Source organism: Lissotriton helveticus, chromosome 8, assembly GCF_964261635.1.
Source record: "Lissotriton helveticus chromosome 8, aLisHel1.1, whole genome shotgun sequence".
In the NCBI taxonomy this organism is placed as follows: domain Eukaryota; kingdom Metazoa; phylum Chordata; class Amphibia; order Caudata; family Salamandridae; genus Lissotriton; species Lissotriton helveticus.
The window spans coordinates 748,984,695-749,007,934 of record NC_136069.1 but is presented as its reverse complement, the minus strand read 5'-3'; the positions used below and the strand labels follow the sequence as shown (position 1 = coordinate 749,007,934).

General features: G+C 44.4%; 1 protein-coding gene across 3 annotated transcripts in view; it reads right to left on the bottom strand.

Annotated features, from left to right (window-relative positions):
- The window catches only part of MID1 (midline 1), an 805,692-nt gene that overhangs the window by 92,840 nt on the left and 689,612 nt on the right, over positions 1-23,240 (bottom strand). For all 3 annotated transcript variants that reach the window (XM_078657585.1, XM_078657583.1, XM_078657584.1), the window contains exon 6: positions 3,662-3,789. In XM_078657585.1, the coding sequence (XP_078513711.1) occupies positions 3,662-3,789 (128 nt within the window). The remainder of the gene's footprint in view (positions 1-3,661; positions 3,790-23,240) is intronic.

Genomic DNA, 23,240 nt, shown 5'->3' with positions numbered 1-23,240 from the left:
AGTGTGGAGGTGGGAAACGACAGCCTGGGGCAAGCCCGCCTTCAACAGCCAGGAGTTGAGATAGGAGAAGACTGGAACCCCTGATCTGCACAGATGAGCTGCAACCACCGCCATCACTTTCGTGAACACGCAGGGGGCACTAGTATGGCCAAAAGGGAGCACAGAGAACTGAAAATGCTTGTGGCCTACCATGAACCATAGGTAACGCCGATGGGCAGAGAGGCAAGATGGGGATGTGAAAGTAGGCATCCTGCAAGACCAACGCTACCATCCCATCTCCAGGGTCAAGGACAGACAAAACCTGAGCCAAAGTTAACATCTTGAACTTCTCCTTCCAGAGGAAGTGGTTGAAATCCCTGCGGTCTAAGATAGGACGCAGGCCTTTGTCATTCTTGGGCACCAGGAAGTAGTAGGAGTAGCAACCACAACCTACTTCTGGCACAGGGATGCGTTCTATAGCTCCCTTGGCCAAGAGAGCCATAACTTCCTAGTGGAAAAGGGCCAAATGATCCTCCAACATGCGATGGAATGCAGGTGGCATGGAGGGAGGACTAGTCTAGAAGGCGAGGGAGTAGCCCCTTTGGACTATCTGCAAAACCCACCAGTCCAACGTGATGTTGTGCCAGTGGGGGAGGTGATGGTGGATCCTGCCGCCCACTGGCAAGTGAGGCCCTGAAAAGTCAGACTAGGAAGGTTTGGTGGATGCTGCAGGGGGGGCATTGGTGGACTGGCCCGCCTGCTGGCCCCCAGACCCACGATGTTGGGTCCCACGTCCCCGGATGCTCAGAGGCTGAGTAGCTTGCGCAAGTCTGTGGCTCAGGGTAGAGCGTGGTGGGGCACCCCTTCTATAGCCACGAAAGGGGTGAGAGGCAGATTGGATGGGGCGAGAGGTGGATGCAAGGCCCAAGAATATGGCCGTAGCCTTAGAGTTCTTGAAAAGCTCGAGCCAAACAGGGGACGGCCATCAAAGGGCATGTCCAAAAGGGTCGATTGAACATACCCAGAGAAGCCAGTGGAGCTCAGCAAGGCATAGCGCCTCAGGGCTACTGATGTAGAAATCCTTCTACCCAGCGAGTCGGCGGTATTCAGTCCACACCTGATGGTGAACTTTGCAGCGTCTGTGGCAGCACTTGTGCAACCGTGTCCCACACAGGGTGTGTGTAACGGCCTGACCGCAGTCCTAAGCTGGCGGAAGAAAACATCTCCTTACCAAGATGGTCCAGCTTCTTGGATTCCCTGTCTGGGTGAGCAGTTGGGAACGCGCCATTTGATGTTGAGGCTTGGACCACCAAGGTCTCGGGGGTAGGGTGTTGGGAGAGGGAAAAGTGGGCTGCCCGGGGCCAGGCGGTGGCGTTGGGCAATCATCCTATCCACAGGAGCCCCTGTGCTGGGCTTGGACCAAGTAGCTACAAGGCTGTCAGTTAGGCCCTCATTGAAAGGCAGTAGGGGCTCTGAAGAGGTCGCTGCCAGCTGAAGCACCTCAGTCAGGAGGTTAGTCCCGACTGCCACCGTAGGAAGCTCAAGGCCCAAGGCCTCAGATGCACTACACAACACCACATCCATCCCTAATAGTACATGGGTGGGGACTAGTAAGAAGCATTTGAGATAAGGTTATTCATTTGATCTTTACCCGCATAGGAGTGGACCACTGTTGTTATGTATCATCAATTACCCAAGTCCTTCTGGTTATTGTTGGGTTACCCCACTGTTATGTAATGGAAATCCCTGATTAGGTCAGGTGTGCATCTGAGTAAGTCTCGAGTGGTTGGCTTTGATAAGTGACAGGAACGGAAGAGCATCTAGGAAGGTCAGTGGGGAGAGTGTTCCTATACTTCAGTTTAAGGAGAAAACTAGTAAGGAGAACCTGAACCTGGATGGGATGCACAATAGCTTGAGGACAGAAAGGGGGTGGACTGGAATGCAGCTGCGGCCTGTGCAGGTAAGAGCGGTGGGGCCTGGTGGGGGGGTGGGGCGGGGGGTGCTAAAGCGAAATGACAATCGTAAACATTACCTGCGCCATCTTGTCTGGTGAAATTTCGATGTGCACATAAGCTGCAGTCATTTTAATCTATCGCAGCCATTTTGTACTCCGTTGGTCACCTTTGTGTCACCCTGCCCTTACTAGCATCCCTCTGACCCTCTGACCGACCTAGTATGTGTGCTGGGGTCTATAAACTCAATTGCCACAACAAACCTCAGCGCCACTTGCTGCCACTAACTAGTTTTTCCTCTCATCTCTGTTTACAGGCAAACCCTTGGACACTCTACCTCTCACTGCACCTAGTTACACAAACAGTTTCCAAATACCAAAAAGACCCTTGCAAACATGATTTATTGCACTTCAAACAGCAAGACTTGTTTTTACCAACAATGGGACCTGTTTTTATCAACAGAACAGACTCTTAGATCTGGCCGGTCTTACATGTTTTAGACCCTGAAGCAAGGTCCAGCTGCAAGATAAGATTGTCTGTTTGACCTGGGTGGGAAGAGAATTACTGTTGGGCTTGTGTGGCATCCTGCCCGGGACTGGGACTCCAAGCTTGTGCAACCCTGTTCATGAAACAAATGCATTGTGTAAAACCTGTATAAAAGGAAGAGCCAAAGGAGTTATCAGCAGAGCACCTCCCTCAGACATCCCGGTGTCTGCAGTTGACGTGATCTCCTCATGAGAAATAAACCTTTTCTTGTCTTCCAGTTTCCAGTGCTTCTCTCATTATTTTGATAGTGAACCCTAAGTGAATTAGAGGTGGAACCCTACACCAGGCAGCATTGATGGTCTTAGAAGACTCACTGCCTTTCTCGGGGGCGGGGGGGGGGGAGAGAGGTTTCGACAGACGAATAAGAGGGAAAATTAATAATTTATTTAAGTTTCCCTCATCATTGTCCATCGAAATTCGACCCTCCCCCCCCACCCCCCCACTGCTCTTACCTGCACGGGCTGCTGCCCCTTGTAACCTGTGAGATGTCGTACGTCCGACAGGTATGCAGAGTTGTGGGCCCCGTGACCAATGTGCCACTGGACTTAAGTTGCACGTCACTGATGATGCCTAACTATGCTGATACTGCTCTGGGGCGGCTTGAGGGTCTCTTAAGACGAGACCTAAATTAGTAGTATGGGCTGCGTCTTCCTATTAAAGCACAATCAAGACTCATTCGCATATGGCTCATCTCTACCTGCAGTGGTATTGTGAGCAAAAAATGATGGACTGGAATCCAGCCCAAGACATTGCTAGCAGATGAGATTCATTCAATCTTTCGACCCATCACGTCTTTGTTTTTCAAACTGAAACATTGTGACAACATAATATGAAGCGTGCATCCCTCACCAGACTACATTAGATACAAATGTAATACAGTAGATTGTCACAAAATTAAATTCCTTAATATTAGTTTGTATAGATAATTGTTTTAGTAAATTTCTTGCTGATGGTGTATGCATTTATGACAGCCAACGCCACCTTCATAGCGCTCAAGATAACACTCACTGTGAATAATTCACCAAAGGCATCTCTTTCAGCTTTGCGCTTTCTAGTGCCCCAAGGCAAGGTTTGGAACTAAATAAAACAACATATACCAGTCTCTCCTAGGAGGTGACCGCAGTTCTCCAATCTGACCTTCCTTTCTGCCTCCATGATGCAAAGAAGAGTAAACAAATCAGTACCTGTGAGATAGTCCAGGCATTCCAGCAGCTTCCTCTCTCTGGAGAAATCCAAGGCGAAGGTATCAAACGTGTCGTTGAGGTTAATTTCTGGTATAAGAACCTGAGAGGAAGCCGTTGCCATGGAGACCCTACAATAGACAAACAAAGATCGCATTAGAACTCATTTTTTCAAAAATGTAGTTAAGCCACAGTGTGCTCTTTAGGCAAGTGTCCATAACCTTTTCTTAAATAGGACGTGAGTCATCATAACCTATAAAAAATAACCCCCCAGCCCCTCAATAATGTTTTTTGTTCTCCAGCGTTAATTTTGCGTAGAAACAGCATAAACGCTACATAGGGCTTATGCTGTTTCATATATAGCAGCACGTGCATTAATGACAGAAGCCCTTCCGGTCTGCCATTGGCCTTGCAGTTTGAAAGACTAAGACCCTGTTTAGTCACCAGGTCCGTATTTTCTCCAACATCACCCTGTCGTTTTAACATGTGGCAGAGAGATTATTTCAATGTATTACTTTTGTTTTTCACTCTTTTGTCGTGTTGGTTCCTTTCACGTGGGGCACCCTGCATGGTCTGCATTTATGAGGTAGAGTACAGACTTGATCATTCTTGCTAAAACAGTGTCTTGTCTTTTGTCCTGTACATGTTGCCTTTTCCTTCAGCGTTCCACTACGGGTAAATATGCCACTGCGTCTGTAATATTTACTAGTTATCCTTTTATTGTCCATAAGAACCGTTGTTTCGAAGATTATGTTGTACGCTCTGGTTCTCTAGGTGTAGGGATGCCTTTGTTGTTTGATACCAAGAAATACACTCCAGCATTACCTATTTTTTTCTATTTAGAATACAAGCTGGATGTACCAATTCGTTCAGCCATTGACCTCCCATCAAATGATCTCTTTGTGTATTCCCCCCTCCTATATTCAGTTGATAATTTGTAAAGGAATGAGTGTCAGTGCCAAAAGCTCTGCTCTAAACCTGCGGCTGGCGCTACTACATTTCAGAGCGCCTTATACCAAGGCTGCGTAGTCCTCAATTTACCTCCCTCCTCTTTAATACAATGCCAGACAATCATGGTCCCTTTATCTCACTCTTGCAGGTTCCGGCTTTCTCCTTTGCTGATGGTTCCTACTTCAGTGCCTTTTTGTGTTTATTCCCTTGCTCTCTGGAAATGTCTCATGAGGTAAAATAAGTGCTGGTCTCAAAAAACATAAATCCCTGTGGCCCCCACTGGCTAAAATTAAGCACTGCCTCTAGCCCAAGCTACTCATACTCAAGTCACAGCTTCTCTTCCTTTTTGACAGTCCACTCATGCACTAATAACACCACCATATCCTTCTGCAGATGCTGCTCTAGAACAGGACACTATGCCACCGGAAAAGGCTTCCTTATGATCAGCCCCTGCTTGGTACTGCTGTATGGGCCTTTCTCCAGACACATCACTACCTCTGTGGCACTCTAGCCAGATTTCATATGTTTACACTGTTTGGAATATCTGTAACCATTACAAAATATAACTGGCAGGTCTCTTGAGCGGTTAATTCGCTCCAAAATCATGCCACCCCTCTTTATTTCAAAAATGCTTGTCAGAAATTCTGTGAAGTAGAAGCCCTAAGTGTGACGTTGATGGTCCTGAGATTTTGTGCCATTTTGTTTGACGACTCCAACTTTTCATAACTTGCTCCTTATTACTGTACTTGTTATGATGTCCAAATATTTGCGAGGATCACTATTTAACAGGGTCATGTATGTGCAGTGGGTACATCCTGTTTCTGACTTTGCGTAGGGATCAAGGCACTATTTGCTTCATTTATCCACGGCTCCTCCGCTATGGTGGAGGAGCATCACCCCACTGCTTTCAAGCAGTGCAAGAGGGGGAAACATAACATGATAATAACTTTCAATTATTATCATGATATGTTTCCTTTTCAGGCGGGCGGGTGGGCGGGGCTGCTCTGCTCATGGAGCAGTAGTGGTACAAAAGGGGGTGGTGATGGACGGAGCATCCGAACCAATCAAACACTCACACCCAGTCAAATGGAGCAGGGCAGGGGTCGAGTGGTTTGCCCCCTCAAGTACGCATGACTGGTTTGGGCGGCCCAAGAGTACCCACCAAAGTGTCATTGCGCACTTTCTCCTTCACATGGAGAACAAGCCCAGGCTATCATTCCCTGGTTGAGCGTCCAACCAGGATGCTCACATCCAAACAAGGCTGCATTGCAGTGTTGTGATTGGTCAGGGGAGCCTGGGTGCCTACCAATCACAACGCTGCATTGCAGCGTTGTGCTTCGTCAGTGGGGCCTGGCCGTGCAGTGCTTCCGGTTAAGAGCTGGAGAGGAGACACGGGACCCGGGGGGAAGGTAATTTTTTTTATTCTTACGTGCAACCATCCGCCCTACCACTCGCTAGCAATGCTTGCCACCGCTGGGTTTATTGGTTCATTTATACGCAGTTCTTGTGTGGACGTAGGTTTCTGTAGTGCAATATGCTCTGGTGTCAACCAGGTGTTGTAACTCAGTATGGTAAACAAAATAAAATCTACCTACACATGAATTATAACTATAAAATGAAGTACGAGATATTGTCACGGTGGAGCTAATAATACTAATTCTACCGTTATTTTGATGATCCTGTAGGAGTCAACAACAAGGTCACGATATATGTGCAGAGCTGAGATAATGATGCCATCCCTGGCATATCGGGGCAGATGCTGGGGTGCAGAGGGATGCATGCCAGTTGGGAAAGAGAAGCCAAGATGTGGAAACAGAGTCTACCAGCTCAAAGAGGATTAGGCCAGCAGCTCTATCACTTTCCAAATCCTACGGGAGAGAGGCCTACACACATGTATCCTTCTGGGGTAGCGTTTAAAATTAGAGTACTACTCAGTTCCTCCCAAACTTATACCGAGAGAGGTACCATGCTTTTTAAGATAGCACCAAAGCCTGTGAGTCGACACTCTTTCAAAGTGTCTGAGCGGCAGCGGAGTCATGGCTTAGTGGTAGACAGCCTTGAGTCTGCATTTTAAGGACTTATCTGTGCTTAATTTGAGCCGGTGTTTGCCGGTGCTCGACACCGGCACTTATTTCCAAACACCAGCAAAAGTTTATGAAATTACACCACGTGTCTATCCTTCAGTAGATTTAATCAGTGTTGCATTTATTTAAAAAGAATAAATCTAGCACATGGGTAATGCTGGCGCTGGCATTCGGCAGCAGTGGCAGGAGCTATTGGGAGTGCCAGCTGCAGAAGACTCCATTGAAGTGCTTGAGCCCAACACTTAAATTTTTACTAATTAACCACTGGGACTAAGGCGCAGAGCCCCAGGCCCCTGATGTAATCATAAAACATGCAAGTAAAACTGACAGCGTGAAGAAGGACTGAAGTAAAGGGTATGATGTGGAGGAGCAACAGGTGCTTTACAGTAACCATTAAATACAATAGGATAGAGGAAAGAAAGTGATTGCTCAGATTAATGGCAAACAAGAATGTGTTTTGCGTCATAGGAATGGTTCACTGGAGTCCTAAGGGGAAGTCACTAACGCTTAAACTGTTGGCCAAAAGGACTTTTCATATTGAGTAGATCGGTGTGCTACGTTGGACATACATGATATGGTACATAGGTTTCACCTGAGTTCATTTTGTGTCAGCCCATAGTATGCAAGTTATAAAGATAGAGGACAAAACACTCATGTATGAGCCTATCCAAATGTGGAGGGTGCCTTCAAAATGCACAATTACAAACACGCAGAGACTATTACAAACCTGCCATACAGTTTACAAGTGTTTTGGGGTTGAGAAAACAGACGGAATGCTTAACAGCCGTACAACGTGTGAACTGAATTAATTTCTGGAACTAAACAGTTAACTACGAAATTCAGCCGCGTCTTTGACCATCATTCGAGTTTTCTTTGCAGTAATTGTGTAGGCAAAGTGGAGGCACTAGGAATTTAAAACGGGTTTTAAACAGCAATAAAAAATATTTTAATCTCATATATGGGTATTGTATGGATCGGTAAGGACTGAGGTCGATTTAGCCTCAGCAACGCTAAGAGATTCAGACCCCATCTCCTGTTTTACCACACAGCATGAGCTAATAAGGGGAACGCCCCCAAGTCGATACATCACAGCATGAAAGATGGTGCGAACAGTCATGTATGTACATGATTTTTTTTAGGTTTACATTGCACAAATTCGACCCAAAGGTATCAGCGCCCTTTACATGAGCACCAGCTGCGTTACAGACGAACCCATTGGTTTTGTTAGGCAGGGAGAGATTAGGTGAGTTGTCCAGAATCACAGGATCTTGAGTGTCCCTACCGAGACTCAACCAGGTTCCCCAGCTTCGAGGGCGACCACTCTAACCATTAGGCCACACCCTGGGAGGATTGCTGTGTTTCTCGAACCCTTTGGAGCGTCCGTCTCGTGCAAAGTGTGACATTCCATACCTTTCAGGTTCTCGCTAATGTAGATAATAATGGCCCTGGAAGGACAGCCTCACTGTTGCTCACCCATTCCCAGGAACATCAGATTTATTTGCAGAACCCAGTTCAGGAACATAATATGTGGACCCACATAGCAAAGGAATCGGTTTCCAAGTTGAAACCAGCATTTGCAATGCAACAGGTCTCGCATTTATGAGAGTTTGAGCTATTGGCATTGTAAATGGCAATGACTTTTATTTGTGTTCTTTTAAAACAGATTTTTAAAAAAAGGCATTGCCATTTACAATGCCAATAGCTTAAACTCTTGCAAATGCGAGACCTATTGCATTGCAAATGAGTGCTACAAAAATATTTTTTAAAGCCTTAGGAGAGAGCATGTCCTAAGCTATTAGGGTAAATAGCGCTCTGAGGCTGTGATTTAAGCCTACCGAGTAACAACACACGTAACAGGGAGTGTCGCCATGGGAGGTTACAAAATTAGAAAAGGCCTACTAAGGAGGGACTACTAAGCCTTTTGATCAATGAACAGCCACAGTTTACAGTGGACAAGCACCCATGCCAATTAAAAATATGGGCAGAGAGGGGGCGGTGCTTCAATTCTCTACCTGAATACAGCATGCCTCGCAGAGCAGCACATGCGCTGCACAGGCTCGACCTAAAAAGGGAAAGTACACAGAAGCTCTAGCAACCAGTGCCACCTAGTGGTATATCGGTGTTAGCTGCCTCATTATCAATAAACAGGGCAGGCGTGCTTCAAAGTCTATAAATACATTTTGCAGCACAAAAGTATGGGCCTCTGAAAAAGTACAGGTCTGGGGAGTAACACCCATTCTAAACACCTCCTTAGTAATAGCCGTGACCATTTTTACTCCACACAGTGTAGTGCAACCTGACCTTTTTCACTTGCCAGTCCCTTAACCTATCCTGTCACCCTTGAACGAATACAGAGCCTGCTTATCTTATTTACCACATGTCTGTCAGAGTGTAAACATGTGTGCTGGAAGTCGAACACAAGACATCCTTTGGTTTTTCTTGATCAAACTCTTGTCACATACACAAAATTGAATTTGTGCGGAATGAAATCAAACTTCCCAATGTCAAACCACTCTGTGTGTATTCCCCTACAGCACACACAGAGGTGATTCACAAGCTCCCTTTTATAGTGCATCTCAATGAGTTTCTCACCCAGCACCCTGCACCCTGCCTTTCATGATGAGGACATCACCTGCTCTTCTCTTCTCTTCTCGCATAGACTACGGCAGCATCGCCCTCTGCGGTCCCCCCTAACTACAACTGCACCCCTAAGAGCCTCGCTACACGCGGCAGCGAGACTCATCACTGGATCTAAAAAACACTCACATATCTCCCCTGACTTTAAATCCCTGACCTGGCTGCCTTTTGAAGCCAAAATACATCTGAAAATTGCCTGCATGACGCACAAGGCTATACACTTGAAATCACCCGGCTACCTCACTCAGAAGTTGACAATGTCCGGTGGGTCCAGAACCACCAGAAGTACAAACAATCTTCTGCTGAAGCCTCGAAGATTCCGGAAGGAAAAAACTTACAAACGCTCCTTCTCAGGAATGGCGCCTAGGATTTGGAACTCACTCGCTCCTGAAACGAGGCTCATCTCATCCACTCTTCTTTTTAAGAAAGAAGTTAAAGCTATCCTCATGGCTAAATACACTTGAACTACTACTCTTGATCTTTTAAGACTTTGCGTCGAGTTATATTATTTGCTTGATCCCTTTGCACATGTATTTTACTTGTATTTTTGACCTAACCGATTACTCATGCTCCCTCTTATTTGTACTACTGCATTGACCTACCTTACCTTACCTTACCTTACTCCCGTCGAGTTATATTATTTGTTTGGATCCCTTTGCACATGTGTTTTACTTGTATTATTGACCTAACCGAGTGTTCATGCTCCTTCTTATTTGTACTACTGCATTGACCTACCTTACCTTACCTTACCTTACCTTCCTACGATGCTCCCTCGTGTACCCACCCTTCCACCCTTTTATGCCTTTGTAAAGCGCTCTGTTATCTGCAAAGATCTTGTTCGCGCTATATAAAACTTCCAAAATAAATAAAATAAATCCCCCCAACACATGATTTCACTTCACTGAGGGACAAGGTTTTTTTTTACTTTTAATTAGCGCAAAATTGACTCGAAGGTATCAGGTATCAGAGCGCTTTGCATGAGTTCCAGTTGCCTTACAAAAGGACACGTTCATTTTTTTTGTTAGGCACGTGAAGATTAAGTGATTTGCCCAGGAACACAGGATGTTGAGCGTCATTGCTGAGACTCGAACTCGGTTCCCCAGATTTGTGATCGATAGCCCTGAAAGGTTAGGCTACATCCTCTCCCAAGTTGTAAGTTAGGCTTGCATTTCTAATTTGGGAGATAAGTAATACTCTTGGCTATTGACGCGAGGTGAATGAGCTTGGTCAACGAGAATAATTGAGACTTTGCAGGCAGGAATGTCCATGGTTTTTAAGATTCATGAGATGAGACCATGAGAGAACGTAAGCCAAGGCACCTTCAGAGTGCCAGGAAAGTGTGGTTTGACAGAGGTCTCCTTTGGCCCTCTATCCCGTACACACCCCTTGGCCTGCCTGGTCTCATTATGCTGGACTGTATTCAAACTCTGATTCACCAGGATAAGTGCACCGAACTACAGAGGATTCCGAGCAGACATTTCTAAGTGGGCGAGCCTGAGTACATTTACCAAGTTCACAAGGAGAAACAGCTATTTGTATGCATGAGGGTGCAGTTTCCGTAAATCTACGTCTATGTTTTGTCAATAAATACTACATAATAAAAGACCTAAAGTGATATAAACAGAAGGGGATTGAAAAGGTGGAAAAATACATTAGGGAGGCGTGTAGCATCTGAAAACAGGTGTCTGCAAGGATTTTGGAGTAAAAGCTTGTCCTTGATAGAAGATAACGTGTGGCTACAAAATGTCATGTTTTATAGACAGAGCAGTCAAATCCCAACTTTAGAGGCACATACTTGTCTGCAGAGAGTGACAGTGAACTTACACAGAGAGGCTTTCAGTGAACAACCTTTGGTGACAAGGAGAGCACCTCGACTTGCTTCTCTTTTGTGTAGTAATGCAAAGTGGTTTCCCTTCATTCAAACAGTATTAAATAGTTTGCCACGATCAGTTTTATACAATCTACACCAGACACAAACTTTACTGGGAAAATTGTCACATCTCTATTCAACCTTTGTCTTTTCTATGTCGGGGGCAGTAATAAAAAATGTGAGTGTTTTGGAGACCTCATTTAATGATAGCAATCGAAAATCTGACACACTTGTATAAACTGTATCAGATGAAAAAGAAGTACAAGGGGTGGATTGCTGCCTACTCTGCTTGCACACCATGTTTAAATAGATGTTAACACCTACATTTAAAGGAGTTAACACACAATATGAAGGATACTGTGGTGGATATTTATTAAAATATTGTTTATGAGGGACACCATTGCATTGGTAGTAGATAGGCCATTCATGTCACAGGCTAAACACTAAAACAAACAAGCGTTTGCAATGCATTAGGCCTCGCATTTGCAAGAGTTTAAGCTACTGGCATCTGAGATAACATTGGTTTGCCTAAAAAAAAAATCACTACTGAAAACTAGATACTTTTGTGAATTAGATATATTAAAAATTACTCAATTTTGGTTCAATTCAATTCCCTTGGTTTGCGCCTCTTCCATACCATCAGGGCCACCTTTAGCGCTGATGGTGCCCTGTGCGACAATCATTTTTGGTGCCCCGGCAACCAATGACCACTTTTCACTACCACCGGGCAAAAGTGCCCTTCATCTCTCTAATCATATGTTATTGCTAAACACGGATTTTATTGCAAAATCAGGAAGTAATATTATCACAAAATGCGGCATATTTTGCCGCATAATTCGAGGGGTTTGCCACATAATTTAGAGAACATGTCGTGTAATTTGGGACTCCCCTGCCACATAATTTTACAGGCTCTGATTGTAGCTCTATCTCGTAACGTAGGTTAAAATTTCCTACGCTAGGTACTTTCGGGTTAGCAACATGATATGGAACTGAGAACTCCAACATCCTCACATGTTAGCTCATTACACGTTTTGGTGTTTAATTGTAACACAAATAAAGACGTATTTTATGCTCCAGCACGTTAAATATCTACATTCAGTGCCTTCGCTGCACATATATGTGCCACATGTTCATGCAGTCTTCTTGACGGAGAAGCAAATCTTGTACAATGTTCCGACACCAGAAATAACCTTGTCTGCACTCTAAAAATATCTACAAATTAAGTGAAATTTCACTAAACTCAATTTTAGCCTGGATTCATAGGTCGATCCCTTAAAGAGCTGAAAAGCCCGGGGCACTCTGAGTGCTATACAAAATGGCACCATGCCTGCTGCAGCCTTTGCCCCTGTTTATTCAGCAGCAACGCCTGTTAGAAATTACGGATAACCTGGCTTCTTGTCAAAAGGATTCTTTTCAGTAAAAGTCCCTCTTTGGGTCTCCTACTCTGCTTTTGCCGGCAGGCTGCCTGCAGAATTCCATGCCCGCCCCAGTCCTGGTTATCATCCATCCAGGACACAGTATTCTGGTTGCCACAGTTTCAGACACACTGCATTAACCATGGGTCAGACAGCTGGCTCCAGTCACACTGTCCGAGCTGTGCAGCTGAAGGATGGCCTCACTGCTTCCAGCTGCAGTGGCTGCAGACCAAACACACCCTGGGCCCAGGAATTTGTAAACCACTCTTGTGCTCTCACTTTGTGCAGCAAAAGCCTCTGTTAGTGAATCAGCCTTATTGCGCTGTGTCTATCCTTGCCGAGTTCCTGGCTAGTTAGTCTTGATTGCGTTGCTCTGCGAGGCATGCTGTACTGCAGTATGGAATTGAAGCCCCGCCCACTCTCCGCCCATATTTGTCTCATTCTCATTTACATGAGAAAGCACGAAGCAGTATGGTACCATGTCTAAACTGGACATATAATTTCCTTGCCAGGGGAGGTTGAATGTCATCCAGGAAGAGCTCAAATGTATATTCATCTTTCAATTCAACATTTCGGCGGTCAGATGCCCTACGGTGGAGCTCCCTATGATGGCTGCAAGTTTAGACATTTGGTAGGTTTTAACTAATTTGGCGTGGGAGATTGATAAGCACGCTTCCTCTGGGTTGCTCCAGAGACTAGTCTTTCCCATCCTACTACATTTGTCCTTAATGTATGTGATCCACAGGATTTTATCTACACCCGGGAGACTCAGTAGCTCTTTTAATTCTAATCGATAGGCTGCCAGTTCCGGCGTCTCCCACAGTCTCCGCCAGAAGGTTAGGGTCTAAGACCAATCTCATACCCATTTGGTCTGATACCTAAATCCAGTTGTAGGCAGATTAAAGAGGTGCTTAGAGGGAGACGCAGGATCCGCCTCATGAAACTATTCTCTACTTTGCTCAAGTTTTTTCTTTTGACCCAAATGGTACCCTTTACACATTTGTGCTTCCCTTAACTGCCAAAATTTTCTCTTTTGAAGCTGAGTCAGCTACTCCCTCCCCCCTAGAGTCCACCAAAATAGTCAGCTCCCAGAGAATTTCTCTCGGAGGTATTGTAGGCGTAGTCTTTCAACATGAAGACAATCTTTTTACACACCTATTCGGTGCATGAAGTTATCTCTACCCACTGAATCTTTGGCATTCAATGCATACTGATCCCTCTGAGCCTCTTTAGTGTCCTGCCCTACGTCAGCCACAATTCCTTCAGGGAATAATTTCTGGCTTGTGTCACAGCATAGCGTTGCCTCGTTTGTTTCTGAAGCAGCTTAATTTGGCTCCGCCCTTACACGTCACGATTTATGTAGATTGGCATTTATTTCATTTTGGATGTTCTAACTTTCTAATAAACAAGGGGATTGCGAATGCATTTTTGAAATGCTCCATGATAAACGTAATAGAATAATGTAACACGTGCGTACTAATGTTGAAGGTTTTAGTAGAAATGTAGTTTTCGTTCATAATAATCCAAATGTTTTAAAATGTAACACACCATTCTGTGTAGTCATGATTTATTCCTATTTCATGTATGTATTAACCCCTTGCGTGCTTCGGACGGCCGGGGGCCATCCGACGTCACGGTGGGCGGGTGCGGAGGACGGTAGTGGGCCGTCCGAACCCCGCCCACTCATTAATTCGTCCGCACCACGGAGGAATGTGCGCAGCATGCAAGGGGTTAAATTGCAAATGTGCATGCACATCTATTCAGAAGTCAATTGAACCTTAACTGCTGTGCAATATTAGCGTTACCAAAGGCCTTAAGTTTCTGAATTTCAACGTTTAAATTTCACCTGAGATTTTTTTGCATGAATGTTCTTTCCTCTGCAGGTGCAGAAACAAGGCTTCGTTAGTTAGAGCAAGGCATTGTTTATTTGTAGCGATAGCAAGGTACAGAGGGAATTTCTTTGCAAGAATAAGACGCGTTAACGAGGTGGGAGACAAGTTCTCATGGCAGAGAAGGGATTGCTCAAGGATAATAGTATGTGCCCAACTGAAAGTGTGGAAAAAGAGCTGAATGTTGCTAAATTCTACGGAGGAAGATGGAAATGTACTGGTAAATGAAGACGCTGGTTACCTTGAATGTTTTGTGTGCTAAAAGATCTTGTATTGCTAGCTAGAGAGTAGAGACCTTTAGCATTTCATGAGGTACAGACCTCTTGGGTGACTACTCTCACGGTGTGGCTTCATGGTATACTCTTTAGACTTGGAGTACTTTTACGAAAGACTCTATAATGTTGACACCTGTTCCTTGCTTCCCACAGCTTACTAGGGTTCCCCTTATTTAGTATAGAGGAGTAAGTTAGAATTTACTGGTGATACTAATGACTAGGCAGAAGGATCGAATGGTGCAAATAAATCCCCAGATTCATTTTCTCATTTTCTGTATTGCAGCTACCAAATTGTTGGTGTGCTTCCTCTTGTTTAGATTACATTTCAAGAGCGTTCTCATTTCTCTCTTGTGTTGAGAGTCGAGGACTGGAAGTCAGCAAGCCACTATTATCTCAATACTCTTTGAACTTACAGTAGATATAAATTGAAGACCTACTGAGAATTCTTCTGGTTGGGCAAAGCTCAAAGGGTCTATTTTCCCTCACCCCACCCCTTGATCTTACAAAGAGACCCAGGGATAAAGGTAATTTCAGACACTGCACTCTCCATTCATCTGTGGTCATAGTACCACAAGGAAAACCTGTTTCCCTCAGGTTTTCTTTGGTTTCTTTGATAAGAATATGCTTTGGCATCTTCTCAACCTTGTGTTCAATGTACGGTCTTGTGATCAATCCTCTAAGTCATAGCTGATGTTTGGCATTCATGCCTTCATCCCCAAATTTTGCTGATCTGCTTCTCTATTCCCTTTATTCAGATCTCCATACAGATTTTTCAATGTCACCTTCTGGTTTAAGAATGATTTTGACATGGAGTTTCTTTCCTGCTTCTGAACCCAACGGCGGAAAAGAAAATCTGAAGATGGCAATTGCATACTGGGACACTGAGGGGTTATGCATGACATCACAAAGAATCATCACGATTCCGACTATAGTCGAAAGCCGAAAAAAATAAATCCAAATGATGGTTACAGAAGACGTTTCTGGACCCAGTCAAGTCACTTCATGGTGCAATAATGCACAGCACATGAATCTAGAGGAGACTCACACTGGCAAAACTGTACTTTCAAATTGAGAGTATTCATTTTATACCAAACACATTTCCAATATGCATTAACATATTCACAAGAAAAAAGCATATGTAATATATAACACTTTTGCATCTGACTGGACCAATCAAACAATGGTTAGAGATTAATATATTATTTTATAATAGACATTTTATATAAAAGCCTAACATACATGTAGAAATGTAGTTTTAGTTAAATGTGCTGTTGGGAAGGATTTAAAGGGTATAATTGGATGTTCTTCCACATATCAATAGACCATGAAACACATAAATCAGACTGCCAAGAAGATTCAGTTGAGGATTTATGTTTAGATGATGAAAACATGGTAATTGTTTGCATGTTAGAGCAGCTTTAGAAAAGGATTAACCCCACATAATATTTGCAGGATTATGAGGAATATAATAGTTGTGTTTATCTGCATTAATAGTGAAGTTATTTGAGCTAGCATTACAATATTGTAAAAGCAGTTGTAAATCAGACAGCTGTACATTATTAAAAAGCTGCATGTTGATTGGCTGCTAGCTGGTTAGTATCTTCCTAGGAGATTCAGCTCTAGTACCTGAGGAAACGTGCTCCGCTCACCCCTAATTGATACTGCTTTGGTGATATTATAAAAGTAGACATGTAAATAAAAAAAAGAATCCTTCTGCATGAGGGAAAAAGACTTGGAAGAAAGTTGTGGAAAGTAGGTCGTGTTAGAGTGGTAAAGGAAAGCAGAGAAAGGTAACTCACAAGTTAATGTACACACGGCACTGAGGATGGGGTGAAATAAGCATCAGAGGGAGCATAACTTACAAAGAAGATGACACAGGTAATATAATGAATGAGGTGGGATGGCATGCATGGCACAGAGGAAGAATAGGAGTATGAAGAACAGTTGCCATTTGGGGATGCAGAGAGTCCCAGCACTGGTAAGTTTAAGATTGTGGCATACACGGGTGACATCAGTCATGCAGGAATGGAAGTTGGGTGACAGGCCTACATGAACAGCATTGTTTTGGTGATAGCCAAGGTGCAATCCTGCTGTCGGGCAGGCATGTAACGCTCATAGGGCTAAAAGGGTTTAAGTACCCCTTGTCACGTGTCTCAGACCGGGTTGAACTGCTGAGGCATCAGCTGGGCAGTGTCTGGAGTCTTATCTCTGCCACACCTAAGTTGTTCACAGGTCTTTAAAAAAACATTTATATGCCTTTTGGGTTTCGCCTGCCGAAGGCTGCGCTCTGCGCAGCTCTTCAGCGCAGGTGAAATCCTATGTCGTCAATAAGGACTCCTGGAACGTCCCCCGGCTCTCATTGGCTAGCTCCATAAATGGAGGCTAGCCATTGAGTGCCGGATCTGTCCATCAAGGCTGGACCAGATTCGGGGGCGTTCCGGAGATTTTTTCCCAGGGCGGAGTTACGTTTTTTCCCGTTCCCTCCCCTTTCACTGAAAGTGAATTCAGATGCGCTGTCCTCTCCCGCCCCCTCCCGCCGTCCGTCCCGCTCCCTCCCTGTGCCTTACCGCCCCCCCTCGCTGTCCTGTGCACGTTTCCGGCCGTCCGTGTCCTCTCCCGCCCCCTCCCTGTGCCTTTCCGCCCCCCCTCGCTGTCCTGTGCACGTTTCCGGCCGTCCGTGTCCTCTCCCGCCCCCTCCCTGTGCCTTTCCGCCCCCCCTCGCTGTCCTGTGCATGTTTCCGGCCGTCCGTGTCCTCTCCCGCCCCCTCCATGTGCCTTTCCGCCCCCCCTCGCTGTCCTGTGCATGTTTCCGGCCGTCCGTGTCCTCTCCCGCCCCCTCCCTGTGCCTTTCCGCCCCCCCTCGCTGTCCTGTGCATGTTTCCGGCCGTCCGTGTCCTCTCCCGCCCCCCTGCCGCCTAAGCTGTTCCACGACGCGATCAGGTAAGCAGCATTTAATTTTTATTAGAAATGCTTTCACTTTGTAAGTTTACCTGTCGGGCGGACTGTTATGTTATTTTTGTGGGGGGGGGGGGGTACATTTCTTTGAATCTGTATTTTAAATTGCTTTTTTGACGAAAGCGCTATTGATGTTATGTTCTGGGTGTGGCGCACTTCTCCGGTAAGCTGTTCCACGACGTGATCAGGTAAGCAGCATTTAATTTTTATTTGAAATGCTCTCTTTGTAAGTTTACCTGTCGGGCGGACTGTTATGTTATTTTTGTGGGGGGGGGGTGGGTACATTGCTTTGAATCTGTATTTTAAATTGCTTTTTTGACGAAAGCGCTATTGTTGTTATGTTCTGGGTGTGGCGCGTTCTCCGGTGAGCTGTTCCACGACGTGATCAGGTAAGCAGCATTTAATTTTTATTAGAAATGCTCTCTCTTTGTAAGTTTACCTGTCGGGCGGACTGTTATGTTAGTTTTGTGGGGGGTGGTGGGTACATTGCTTTGAATCTGTATTTTAAATAGCTTTTTTGACGAAAGCGCTATTGTTGTTATGTTCTGGGTGGGGCGCGTTCTCCGGTAAGCTGTTCCACGACGTGATCAGGTAAGCAGCATTTAATTTTTATTAGAAATGCTCTCTCTTTGTAAGTTTACCTATCGGGCGGACTGTTATGTTATTTTTGTGGGGGGGGGGTGGGTACATTGCTTTGAATCTGTATTTTAAATTGCTTTTTTGACGAAAGCGCTATTGTTGTTATGTTCTGGGTGGGGCGCGTTCTCCGGTAAGCTGTTCCACGATGTGATCAGGTAAGCAGCATTTAATTTTTATTAGAAATGCTCTCTCTTTGTAAGTTTACCTGTCGGGCGGACTGTTATGTTAGTTTTGTGGGGGGTGGTGGGTACATTTCTTTGAATCTGTATTTTACATTGCTTTTTTGACGAAAGCGCTATTGATGTTATGTTCTGGGTGTGGCGCACTTCTCTGGTAAGCTGTTCCACGACGTGATCAGGTAAGCAGCATTTAATTTTTATTAGAAATGCTCTCTCTTTGTAAGTTTACCTGTCGGGCGGACTGTTATGTTATGTTTGTGGGGGGGGTGGGTACATTTCTTTGAATCTGTATTTTAAATTGCTTTTTTGACGAAAGCGCTATTGTTGTTATGTTCTGGGTGGGGCGCGTTCTCCGGTAAGCTGTTCCACGACGTGATCAGGTAAGCAGCATTTAATTTTTATTAGAAATGCTCTCTCTTTGTAAGTTTACCTGTCGGGCGGACTGTTATGTTATTTTTGTGGGGGGGGTGGGTACATTTCTTTGAATCTGTATTTTAAATTGCTTTTTTGACGAAAGCGCTATTGTTGTTATGTTCTGGGTGTGGCGCACTTCTCCGGTAAGCTGTTCCACGACGTGATCAGGTAAGCAGCATTTAATTTTTATTAGAAATGCTCTCTCTTTGTAAGTTTACCTGTCGGGCGGACTGTTATGTTAGTTTTGTGGGGGGTGGTGGGTACATTTCTTTGAATCTGTATTTTACATTGCTTTTTTGACGAAAGCGCTATTGATGTTATGTTCTGGGTGTGGCGCACTTCTCCGGTAAGCTGTTCCACGACGTGATCAGGTAAGCAGCATTTAATTTTTATTAGAAATGCTCTCTCTTTGTAAGTTTACCTGTCGGGCGGACTGTTATGTTATTTTTGTGGGGGGGGTGGGTACATTTCTTTGAATCTGTATTTTAAATTGCTTTTTTGACGAAAGCGCTATTGTTGTTATGTTCTGGGTGGGGCGCGTTCTGCGGTGAGCTGTTCCACGACGTGATCAGGTAAGCAGCATTTAATTTTTATTAGAAATGCTCTCTCTTTGTAAGTTTACCTGTCGGGCGGACTGTTATGTTATTTTTGTGAGGGGGGTGGGTACATTTCTTTGAATCTGTATTTTAAATTGCTTTTTTGACGAAAGCGCTATTGTTGTTATGTTCTGGGTGTGGCGCACTTCTCCGGTAAGCTGTTCCACGACGTGATCAGGTAAGCAGCATTTAATTTTTATTAGAAATGCTCTCTCTTTGTAAGTTTACCTGTCGGGCGGACTGTTATGTTATTTTTGTGGGGGGGGTGGGTACATTTCTTTGAATCTGTATTTTACATTGCTTTTTTGACGAAAGCGCTATTGCTGTTACGTTGTAGGTGGGGTGCGCTTCTCCGGTAAGCTGTTCCACGACGTGATCAGGTAAGCAGCATTTAATTTTTATTAGAAATGCTTTCACTTTGTAAGTTTACCTGTCGGGCGGACTGTTATGTTATTTTTGTGGGGGGGGGGGGTACATTTCTTTGAATCTGTATTTTAAATTGCTTTTTTGACGAAAGCGCTATGGCTGTTATGTTCTGGGTGTGGCGCACTTCTCCGGTAAGCTGTTCCACGACGTGATCAGGTAAGCAGCATTTAATTTTTATTAGAAATGCTCTCTCTTTGTAAGTTTACCTGTCGGGCGGACTGTTATGTTATTTTTGTGGGGGGGGTGGGTACATTTCTTTGAATCTGTATTTTAAATTGCTTTATTGACGAAAGCGCTATTGATGTTATGTTCTGGGTGTGGCGCGCTTCTCCGGTGAGCTGTTCCACGACGTGATCAGGTAAGCAGCATTTAATTTTTATTAGAAATGCTCTCTCTTTGTAAGTTTACCTGTCGGGCGGACTGTTATGTTATTTTTGTGGGGGGGGGGTGGGGACATTGCTTTGAATCTGTATTTAAATAGCTTTTTTGACGAAAGCGCTATTGTTGTTATGTTCTGGGTGTGGCGCACTTCTCCGGTAAGCTGTTCCACGACGTGATCAGGTAAGCAGCATTTAATTTTTATTAGAAATGCTCTCTTTGTAAGTTTACCTGTCGGGCGGACTGTTATGTTATTTTTGTGGGGGGGGGGGGTACATTTCTTTGAATCTGTATTTTAAATTGCTTTTTTGACGAAAGCGCTATTGATGTTACGTTGTAGGTGGGGTGCGCTTCTCCGGTAAGCTGTTCCACGACGTGATCAGGTAAGCAGCATTTAATTTTTATTTGAAATGCTCTCTTTGTAAGTTTACCTGTCGGGCGGACTGTTATGTTATTTTTGTGGGGGGGGGGGGGGTACATTGCTTTGAATCTGTATTTTAAATTGCTTTTTTGACGAAAGCGCTATTGATATGTTCTGGGTGTGGCGCGCTTCTCCGGTAAGCTGTTCCACGACGTGATCAGGTAAGCAGCATTTAATTTTTATTAGAAATGCTCTCTCTTTGTAAGTTTACCTGTCGGACGGACTGTTATGTTATTTTTGTGGGGGGGGGGGGGGTACATTTCTTGGAATCTGTATTTTAAATTGCTTTTTTGACGAAAGCGCTATTGATGTTATGTTCTGGGTGTGGCGCGTTCTCCGGTAAGCTGTTCCACGACGTGATCAGGTAAGCAGCATTTAATTTTTATTAGAAATGCTTTCACTTTGTAATGTCGGGCGGACTGTTATGTTATTTTTGTGGGGGGGGGGTACATTTCTTGGAATCTGTATTTTAAATTGCTTTTTTGACGAAAGCGCTATTGTTGTTATGTTCTGGGTGGGGCGCGTTCTCCGGTAAGCTGTTCCACGACGTGATCAGGTAAGCAGCATTTAATTTTTATTAGAAATGCTCTCTCTTTGTAAGTTTACCTGTCGGGCGGACTGTTATGTTATTTTTGTGGGGGGGGTGGGTACATTTCTTTGAATCTGTATTTTAAATAGCTTTTTTGACGAAAGCGCTATTGATGTTATGTTCTGGGTGTGGCGCGCTTCTCCGGTGAGCTGTTCCACGACGTGATCAGGTAAGCAGCATTTAATTTTTATTAGAAATGCTCTCTCTTTGTAAGTTTACCTGTCGGGCGGACTGTTATGTTATTTTTGTGGGGGGGTGGGTACATTTCTTTGAATCTGTATTTTAAATTGCTTTTTTGACGAAAGCGCTATTGCTGTTACGTTGTAGGTGGGGTGCGCTTCTCCGGTAAGCTGTTCCACGACGTGATCAGGTAAGCAGCATTTAATTTTTATTAGAAATGCTTTCACTTTGTAAGTTTACCTGTCGGGCGGACTGTTATGTTATTTTTGTGGGGGGGGGTACATTTCTTTGAATCTGTATTTTAAATTGCTTTTTTGACGAAAGCGCTATTGATGTTATGTTCTGGGTGTGGCGCGCTTCTCCGGTGAGCTGTTCCACGACGTGATCAGGTAAGCAGCATTTAATTTTTATTAGAAATGCTCTCTCTTTGTAAGTTTACCTGTCGGGCGGACTGTTATGTTATTTTTGTGGGGGGGGTGGGTACATTTCTTTGAATCTGTATTTTAAATTGCTTTTTTGACGAAAGCGCTATTGCTGTTACGTTGTAGGTGGGGTGCGCTTCTCCGGTAAGCTGTTCCACGACGTGATCAGGTAAGCAGCATTTAATTTTTATTAGAAATGCTTTCACTTTGTAAGTTTACCTGTCGGGCGGACTGTTATGTTATTTTTGTGGGGGGGGGGGTACATTTCTTTGAATCTGTATTTTAAATTGCTTTTTTGACGAAAGCGCTATTGATGTTATGTTCTGGGTGTGGCGCGCTTCTCCGGTGAGCTGTTCCACGACGTGATCAGGTAAGCAGCATTTAATTTTTATTAGAAATGCTTTCACTTTGTAAGTTTACGTGTCGGGCGGACTGTTATGTTATTTTTGTGGGGGGGGGGGTACATTTCTTTGAATCTGTATTTTAAATTGCTTTTTTGACGAAAGCGCTATTGCTGTTACGTTGTAGGTGGGGTGCGCTTCTCCGGTAAGCTGTTCCACGACGTGATCAGGTAAGCAGCATTTAATTTTTATTAGAAATGCTCTCTCTTTGTAAGTTTACCTGTCGGGCGGACTGTTATGTTATTTTTGTGGGGGGGGTGGGTACATTGCTTTGAATCTGTATTTTAAATTGCTTTTTTGACGAAAGCGCTATTGTTGTTATGTTCTGGGTGTGGCGCGTTCTCCGGTAAGCTGTTCCACGACGTGATCAGGTAAGCAGCATTTAATTTTTATTAGAAATGCTCTCTCTTTGTAAGTTTACCTGTCGGGCGGACTGTTGTTATTTTTGTGGGGGGGGGTGGGTACATTTCTTGGAATCTGTATTTTAAATTGCTTTTTTGATGAAAGCGTTATTGATGTTATGTTCTGGGTGTGCCGCGCTTCTCCGGTAAGCTGTTCCACGACGTGATCAGGTAAGCAGCATTTAATTTTTATTAGAAATGCTTTCACTTTGTAAGTTTACCTGTCGGGCGGACTGTTATGTTATTTTTGTGGGGGGGGGGTACATTTCTTTGAATCTGTATTTTAAATTGCTTTTTGGACGAAAGGAAGTGCAGAGTGCATACAGAGTGCTGCATAGGGAGTGGAGAGTACAGAGTGCTGCAGAGGGAGTACAGAGTGCATAGGAAATGCAGAGTGCATAGGGAATACAGGGAGTGTAGAGTGCAGAGTGACTCCAAATAAAGTGCATAGCAAGTGCAT